The 9,271-nt window shown below is 48.9% G+C and overlaps 2 protein-coding genes across 2 annotated transcripts; both read left to right on the forward strand.

The window, feature by feature from the left end:
* Positions 1–1,704: 1,704 nt before the first annotated feature.
* On the forward strand, positions 1,705–2,262 carry LOC147961331 (uncharacterized). The gene is made up of 2 exons (XM_087536220.1): positions 1,705–1,844; positions 1,929–2,262. Exons 1-2 carry the CDS (start codon positions 1,705–1,707, stop codon positions 2,260–2,262), a joined length of 474 nt encoding a protein of 157 aa, XP_087392346.1.
* A 3,384-nt stretch (positions 2,263–5,646) lies between these two features.
* LOC147961332 (F-box protein At5g07610-like) lies at positions 5,647–6,405 on the forward strand. Its single transcript, XM_087536691.1, has 2 exons — positions 5,647–5,772; positions 5,851–6,405. Exons 1-2 carry the CDS (start codon positions 5,657–5,659, stop codon positions 6,263–6,265), a joined length of 531 nt encoding a protein of 176 aa, XP_087392817.1. The 5' UTR covers positions 5,647–5,656; the 3' UTR covers positions 6,266–6,405.
* Positions 6,406–9,271: the final 2,866 nt, after the last annotated feature.

Below are 9,271 nucleotides of genomic sequence, written 5' to 3' on the forward strand. Positions count from 1 at the left end.
GGACATGACGAGGAGTCTCGAAATGGTCGAGACGTAAAGATCGATATATTGGACGACTATATTTGGACATCGAAAAGGTTCCGAGTGATTCGGGTATTTTTCGGAGTACCGGAGAGTTACGAGAATTCGCCGGGGAGTATATGGGCCTTATTGGGCTTTAGGGGAAAGAGAGAGGAGAGGTTGGGCACCACCCCAAGGCCTATTCCGAATTGGACTAGGGGGAGGGGCTGCGCCCCCTCCTTCCTTCTCTTCTCCCTTCCCTTACCTTGACTCCTACTCCTACTACTTGGAAGGGGGGGAATCCTACTCCCGGTGGGAGTAGGACTCCTCCAGGGCGCGCCATAGGGGCCGGCCTTCTCCCCCCTCCTCCACTCCTTTATATACGTGGCCAAGGGGCACCCCATAGACACACAAATTGATCTTCGTGATCATTCTCTTAGCCGTGTGCGGTGCCCCCCTCCACCATAATCCTCGATAATATTGTAGCGGTGCTTAGGCGAAGCCCTGCGAGGGTAGAACATCAAGATCGTCACCACGCTGTCGTGCTGACGGAACTCTTCCCCGACACTTTGCTAGATCGGAGTCCGGGGATCGTCATCGAGTTGAACGTGTGCTAGAACTCGGAGGTGCCGTAGTTTCGGTGCTTGATCGGTCGGGCCGTGAAGACGTACGACTACATCAACTGCGTTGTGCTAACGCTTCCGCTTCCGGTCTACGAGGGTACGTAGACAACACTCTCCCCTCTCGTTGGTATGCATCACCATGATCTTGCGTGTGCGTAGGAAATTTTTAAAATTACTACGTTCCCAACAGTTGCCATTACCGACAATAAACCTAGTTCTGTTAAAGAAGGTAGCTTTGACTCTCATGAGCCCCTTCCAGAACGGCGAATCAGTTGGTCTGACAGTGACCTAGGATAGGGTCTTGGACTGCAGATATTTACTACGTAAAATCTGCGCCCATGTTGCCTCCGTCTCAAGTGACAACTTATACATCCATTTACTAAACAGGCATCTGTTCTTGACCTCTAAATTTTCAATACCAAGGCTCCCCTGGTCCTTTGGTCGACAGATAATATCCCATTTGGTCAGTCGGTATTTTCTCTTAAGTTCATCACTCTGCCAAAAAAATCTAGATCGATAGAAGTTCAGTCTTTTCCTAATCCCAACTGGGACCTCAAAGAAAGATAATAGGAACATAGGTAAACTCGTGAGCACCGAGTTAATAAGAATCAACCGGCCTCCATAAGACATGAGTTTTCCTTTCCAGCAACTCAATTTCTTCTCAAACCAATCCTCTATGCACTTCCACTCGCTGTTTGTTAGCTTACGATGGTGAATGAGAATACCTAGATACGTAAAAGGTAAAGCTCCCACTTCACAACCAAACAATTGTCTATATGTCTCTTGTTCGTCTTTGGATCTACCAAAGCAGCACAGCTCGCTTTTATGGAAATTAATCTTAAGCCCCGTCAATTGTTTAAATAAGCATTACAATAACTTCATGTTTCTCGCTTTAGCCAAATCGTGTTCCATGAAGATGATTGTATCATCAGCGTACTGCAGGGTGGACACACCACCATCGACCAGACGAGGCTGCCAGGTATGATTGTGCCCGCGCGCGTGTGTGACTTGGGTACAGTTTAGCCTATTTAGACTCGGATGGACGGCCCGTTAGCTCAGGCACGGCAAAGTTCCAGACTCCATGGGTAGGTTAAAGTTTGTTCGTGGTCCTAGTCCAAGCTCGACGGAGCCGCCGCCGTCGCCTTCTTCCGGCATGTCCAATCCGGTGGCTCGCTCTCCCACGCGGGAGGAAGGTCGTCGCGCTCCGACGACTCGTGCCAGGTACGCCGGACATCACCACCATCGATCATCGCAGTCACAGGAACCTTGCTCTGCCTTCTTCGCTGATCCATTGTGTCCGTGCAGGTCTTCATCGTCTACAGACAGCGGCATGGCGCTGGAAAGGCTCACCGACGAGCTCCTCATCGAGATCCTTCCGCGCGTCCCCGCAAGTTCGGACAACAGCTGCAATCTCGTCTCCGAGCATTGGCTTGGCCTCATCGACCACCCCGACCACCGCAAGAGGCTTCCCCAACCCCTGGCAGGCTTCTTCTACAACAGCACCAGCAAGCATAGTTTTAAAAATCGGACCGATGATCGAACCGGTGAGGCTGCCGGTTCAGATTTTCACCTGTCGGACCGCTGGTTTTTTCAGTTCAATGTCATGATGAATGTTATGTGGCTCTACATGTTTGGTTAACATTTACTGCATGAGCGAACGAGTGCAATGATTAGCTAGTAAAAAGCCATTATGAATGCTATGTAGCTTAAACCTATTTTCTCCAGACGATATAAAGTAATGTGTGTGATCATTTCTTGTTTACGGCTAGATGTGCTTTCTGATGGTAAAACACTTCAAATGAATTCACTCATCGCATGCTGTAAATGTATAGGTATATTATTGTTAACATAACATCATCCAGCTGTGCTTGCCGACCTAATATTCAGAACTCCTGTTAGACAACTATTTTTCAGACACAACTGGGGAGACATTCTCTTTGTAGGTTATAAAGGAGTTTGACATAAGCGATGATGTGCACTAGTTGGAAGGTACTTGTAATGAAGCTTTTAATTAGCAATTTCTTTTTGCACAGTCGCACAACACATGTGCTCCATTTCTCCGATGCAATTTCACATCTTTTCTTCTGATCTATAAAACTAATACACCTTATATTTTGTAACAGAGGGAGTACTAAAATACCAAAGTGGTTGTCGTGTAAATGATCCGATGACCTGGAGTAAGAATGTATGATTTGCTACTCCCTCAGTCCTAAAATTCTTGTCTTAGATTTATCTAGATACGGATGTATCAAGTCATATTTTAGTATTAGATACATCCATATCTAGACAAATGTAAGACAAGAATTTTGAGACGGAGGGAGTACTTTGCTACCCACGTTGTCTAACACAAGGGGGAGTAATTAGTCGCATGGCCTTTGCTGATGTACTGAGTCAGGATTGTGATGCTTTTAATTCAGTTTTTTTTTGAACTTGTACTAGTCAGGTTTATCGAAACTTTAATTCCATTGAACATTATACGATTTATGCAGAATTCTAATTATGTTTAACTTATAAACGATAAACTACATGGGTCAATTTTCTCCCGAACCGTTTTGGCTCCTGACCCTAGTGAGAAAACTTCTCCCCCACCGGTAGGTCGCCGCCCCCTTCCTCCTGCACCGACCCTACCAGTGTGGGAGTGTATCCCCTGTTTTGGGGATTTTAAGTAGGCCTTTGATGTCCGTCCTTTCGGCCCTTCCCGCGGCGGCGGGGGTGTACAATAAAGTCATCTCCGGTGGCATGTCGTTGATGGTAGTTGATGGTGTCTGCTCGATGAATGATTCTTCCTCAAGTCTTCCCATTTTGACAGTGATGTCTGTGGCAGTGTCGATGGTTCACAGTCGTAGATCCATACCATCCATTCTAGGGTTTGCAGGGTTACTCGGCATGGTGGCGGTGGTTGCTGCAGTTGGTTCGTCTAGCCTCATCGTTGGTGTTCATCGGCACGTTCAAAGGGGAAGAAGACAGTCAACCCCATGGACTGTGGAGTGCTTCTTTGCTCTCGAACGTACACCGCGGCGCCTCCGGCGTGCTAAGCTGCTGACCCCATCACCGGCTCTGTCCGATGCACTTGCGACTCTCAAGCACATGCAATTGTGCCAACCAGTAGCAGCCAGTGCTCGCTCTTAGGATCAAGCAACTTGTGTCTGTCGAAATTTTCAACACAGCACAAACCTCCATCATCCCGAAGCTTTCCTCGACATACATGTTTTCTCAAGCCGCAGTAGCCGCAACAGGGAAGGGTATACTCCTATGAACACCGAGAACCTAAAGCTAGCGCCAAAGGGAGGTGCAGGTGGCGGCCGCGGTGGATGAGATTTGTGCAGGGCACCGGTGAGCTTGAGGTGAGGGTTTATACTTTTTGCAAACATCAACTCAATTTCCTTTTTTTCGACAAAGGGTGAATTTTATTGGCTCAAACGGAGCATCAAGAGGATACATCACACTGAACACACACCCGGCCTCTGCATAACTAAGATGCACACAGCTAACCCAATACACACACAGAAACACACCGGCAACTAGCAAAGTCATAAGACCAAAAGCTATATGCAGATGTGAAAAAAAAAGAAACAAGAAATAAGCCCCAAAGCGATCAGATGAACGATCGACAAACTACAACTGAGACCATATCCGCAGCAACCATTGACACCACATGGATGACGAGGATCTTCAACAGCAATGCCTTCAGAACGGAAGCGACACTCAAGCGACGCCGTCACCGGATCCAACCAAAAAGGCCAGTATCAAAGTTTTCACCTTGAAGAATCAGTCCGAACATATCCGAGCAATGCCTCCAATAAGGTAACGACGTAAAAAACATCGCCATTGCCATGAATAACCGTTCAATCTGTCCTAGGCTTTCGCCCCGAAGCTCGAGTCCGGGTGCACACAGCACCACCATCCAGATCTCACATGTGTTATCTCCACCGCTTTCCGCTATCCGAGCAGCTATAATTGGACCGCCGCTACTCCATAAACATCCCTCTACGTCAAGTCATTGTCCATAATTTGTAACCCACCACTGAAGTCATCCACCAGATCAGGAGATAAAACCTCCCGTAGTCTTTTTTATGACCCCCGCTGTTGTGGATCCATAGGAAGTCGCCGCAGAACAATCTACATACGCCATCATCCAGCCAATCGCATCTAAATCACCCCCACCATCCAGCTCATCACCGCAGCCCCAACAATCCAGAGACCGCGTGACCAGAGCAATGCCAAAGACCACTGTGAATCAACGACCGCCTCGCCGGAGTCACCACCACAGATCGAGGGAGGTGGGAGCTGCCAGAGACGAAGGCCACCATGCATGAGGCATATTTGCGACTGACCACAGCTAGGTTGGATCTCGGAAGACGTCAGGTGCAGGAGTGCAGGTCATGGGGAAACAACCCGTCGCCACCATGTCTACTGCCAGGCCGCGACTCTGTCCGACACCAGCCGTCGAAGACCACAACGCCATCTTGAGGAGGAGGTCAGGGGCATGCGCAACAAGCTAGGGCACAATCTGCCCCGTCGCCACCATCCGCCATCGCGGGACCTTGCCGTCGCCGTAGGTCCGCCCACACGGCCACCTCAGCAGCACCACCACTAGCACCCGGGGCCGCCACCCCGGCTCCCAAGCTCCTCCGCCTAGACGCTTCGTCCAGGTCCGCCACGCCGTGCCGGCCGGAGCGCTCCCTACGGGAGGGATCTCGGCGTGAGAAGATATCCCAACCACCGACGGCGTCCTCCGGCCGCGCGGGGGTGCAGATGGAGAGGACGGGGGCGGCGGCGGCGGCTTGGGTTTCCGCCCGAGCCCCCCACCCCCACCCCCCGAGCGACACAGACGGGTAGTTTCCTAACCCGCAAAAAAAGGAATTCCTAATCTTCGGCTGAATCTCCAAAGTTTTGGAAATTCCTAGCTGGGCAATTTCTCATATGGTCCGTCTGATGGTGCCGTGCGCACGTGTGACTTGCTACAGTTTAGCCTATTTATTAGACTCTCACGGGTGGACCATTGGCCACATCACGGCGAAGTTCCAGGCTCCATGGTTAGGTTTACGCTTGTTCGTGGCCGTCTTCGCTTCACGTCGGCCATGCGGCCGCTGCCTTCTTCGGGCATGTCCGTTCTGGCGGTTCGTCGCGCTCGGCGGACTCGTGCAAGGTACGCAGGGCATCACCACAACGATCGTCGTAAGAACCTTTGCTCCGCCATCTTCGCTGATCCATTGTTTCCGTGCAGATCTAAGGGCAGCCGCATGGCGATCGAGAGGCTCACCGACGACCTCCTCGTCGAGATCCTCTCACGCGTACCCGCCAAGGTGGTCTGCCGCTGCAAGGCCGTCTCCAAGCGCTGGATCGGCCTCATCGACCACCCCGACCACCGCAAGCGGCTCCCCCAACCACTCGCCGGCTTCTTCTACAACAGCACGAACGAGAACCCCTTCCCGATATCAACCGTACACTTCGTCAATGCGTCCGGGAGCGGTTTCCCTTTCATCTGCCCTTCTCTCTCCTTCCTTCCCAGCCACCGCCGCCTCGACCTCTTGGACTGCTGCAACGGCCTCCTCCTCTGCCGCTGGTACGACGCCTCCGCCGGAGGCGACAGGTTCTGGTACATCGTGTGCAACCCCGGAGGAGTGGGCGGCGTTGCCTGACCCCGGTCAGGCTGCAGGCAAAGTGGACACGGTGCATTTGGGGTTCGATCCGGCCGTGTCCGCCCACTTCCATGTGTTTGTGCTGCTAGTGGATGCGAGCCGCTACTTCACCGGAGTGGATGTGTACTCGTCGGAGACTGGCGGATGGATTCACAAGGACAAGGGATTGGGTCGAGATTTCAGGTTCGCCGGTCCTCGATCGGCAGCTGTCTTTCTTAACGGCTATTTGCATTTCCAAACTATTTGCGGTCGGCGTCCTTGTATAGCTGTCGTGGACACCAAGGGAGAATCATGGTTGAGCTTCGATACCCCTTGTGGACTGTGGTGGTAATGTATTTCTTGATTTCATTCAACCGTCACAGGGCCGCTTACATTATGTCAGCTTGAACACTATTTATAATAATTATTATAGTGATATTCAACTAGATATCCCGGCAAAGATTGGAAATTGAAGCACAAAGGTCAAGATGGAGACGTCAAAAAGTTTCGAGGGGTTGTTCACCGTTACTTTGAATGGACTGCGATTGATACAGAGTGTAACTCGATCTTCTTCATAGATGGGCTAGTTATTAAAACATTAAGGGGTTGTTTGGATAGATGGAATGTAGAGAATCGGTTCTATATAAAACAAAAAAACTGTTTAACCGACTAAAACCACGTTTGGGTCTTCTAACTAATCCACGGATATGCAAAACTGGATTCCTATAAACCTGGAATTTCAGGTTTGTACAAAAACGACTATTAGTCATTTTTCTATAAACGCGATTCCTATATCTCTCTTGCTGATCCTCGTGGGCATGTTCATCAGCCAAAGAATTAGAATCTGCAGATGTGCCTGTGACCGGCGATAGCCTCGATGGGCTCTCACTAGTGTGCCACACCTCAACGACGTCATCCTCTAGCCGCCGGCCGCCTGCCGCCGCTTCTTCTGCGCCGTCCGTCTTGTCGTTGTCGCCGCCAAGGTCAGCTCCTTGAGCGTGTACATGCGTCGGAACTCGGAAGCCAGCAGATCAAATCGATCCAGCTTGTTCCCGTCGGTAGCTAGCTTCTAGATACACATGTGGGCGGCATCGTGTCGTGAGTTCTGCAGCCGGCCGATAGAATTGATCCAGCCATCGCTCTAGGCAGCAAGATTCTACATCTGTGTGCGTGTTCATGGCCGTAATTTCATGCGTCCGGCAGCAGGCGGATCGAATTGATCGAGCGCTTGCCTCAGTAGCTAGCTTCTACATGAGCGTGTACACGGCTGTCCGGCGAGATCGATGAGTCAACTCTCCTGTATTTGCGTACCTCGACGGAATGTGACGGGAAAATAAGAAGCTCACCGCAGAATAGGAAAAGTACTCTGAATCATTATCAAATAAGGAACTGACAAACACACTCTCCAACCCAAACATAGTCTTATACAAACTCATTCTTAACCGAAATAATAGTAAAACTGGTTTTGCTAAAAATCAGCTAAAAACTCATTTTCTATAAACCAACGCCTAATATTTGCTATCCAAACAACCCCTTAAAATAACATGAACACATACCTCATCGAGCATGGATCCTCACTGTGTGTAATCATCCTTGGTCATAACATACTGCAAGCAACAACCTTGTGTCCTCCATCACCCATGCGTGCTGAAAGTGAAGGAGAAAAATTAAGGATATATTGGAAATATGTGGTTTTGTAGCACATATGGCCGCATCCGAATATGATTAGCATCGTCCAATGTCGGACACCACTAGGCATCAGACTACTGTTAGGTTGCATATATCAGACCAATCATACACCGTCCGATCGAGAGCAAGGTGTACGTACGATTAGGTAATTAAGGAGACCGAAGCGTGGAGATTGGTCCGTCAAAGCAGGACATGCGTTATCAGTTTGCATGCGGAGATTTGTTTACTAACCACCATGGCCAACCACCAATCCCGTAAATCACGTCAAATTTATTCCTATCGCTAACCCCGGTCGTCTCTTCTCGTTCCCACTGCTTCCTTCACGTGCTTCGTTTGTTTTTTATGTGCTTCCCGTAAATCTATTTGATGGTCAGGGCTAGGAAGCATATATTTTCATACATGGAAACATGGTTTACTAAGTGGAATCATGCTAAGGAATAAACAATTTATTTTCTTTCCATCTGGTCAAAAATATGCTTCCATGTTAACCTGAGATTGTTTAGATTTGGTGAAATTTGTGCCATAGTAAATAACGTATTTATTTTCTTTGTGGCACACCAAAATATATTTTGAAGGACTGGAGAATTATTTATCATTATAAATTGCTTCCCACCAAACAATTTTTCGTTTCCAAAGAGAATTCTTATACCAAAAGTTGTGTTGGTCTGAAACAAACGACTAGATTTTTGTTTCCAAAGAAATTGAAATATACATCCAAAAGAATATGGATTTGCTTCCACAAAGCAAAATATGGCATATAAGGTAAGCTGTTGCGCCAATGCAAGCCAAGGATCCAATGGTGGCATGTGTCCTTCCTATGGTGTTCCTGCTTCATTTTGATGGTGTATATGCTTCCTTTCGATGGTGACCGTGCATCATTAACCAAGGGCCATGCTTCCTTCAGGTGGCGGGCGTGCTTCCTACATATGCTGGTTGTGCTTTCTTCTACCACCAAACTTACCAGGGGATCGGAATGGTGTCGACGAGGAGCGATAGAGACATTGTGACACTACAACATGGATGCACTGTTTGACGATGATCATGTTTCCTTCAGATTGAGGACCTGCTCTCTTCCACCACCAGACGGATCGAAACTGCATCAACAAGGAGCGACATGGACGGAGCAAAGCTACCACATGGATGCACCATTAGTTGAGGATCGTGCTTCCTTCCCATGGTGGTCATGCATATGTGCTTCATTTGTTCATATAACATTTTTCAGACATACCACAATTTTGATTCCTTCAAGTCACGAGGAGTACAATGCTTCGTAAACTCATATCATATGTATCCTACAAATTATAGACTGGCTTCCCTTCATTTGGCCGTGCTTCCTAC

This window comes from Triticum urartu, chromosome 7A (genome assembly GCF_056163025.1).
Source record: "Triticum urartu cultivar PI428250 chromosome 7A, HENAU_Tu73, whole genome shotgun sequence".
Taxonomy (NCBI): Eukaryota; Viridiplantae; Streptophyta; class Magnoliopsida; order Poales; family Poaceae; genus Triticum; species Triticum urartu.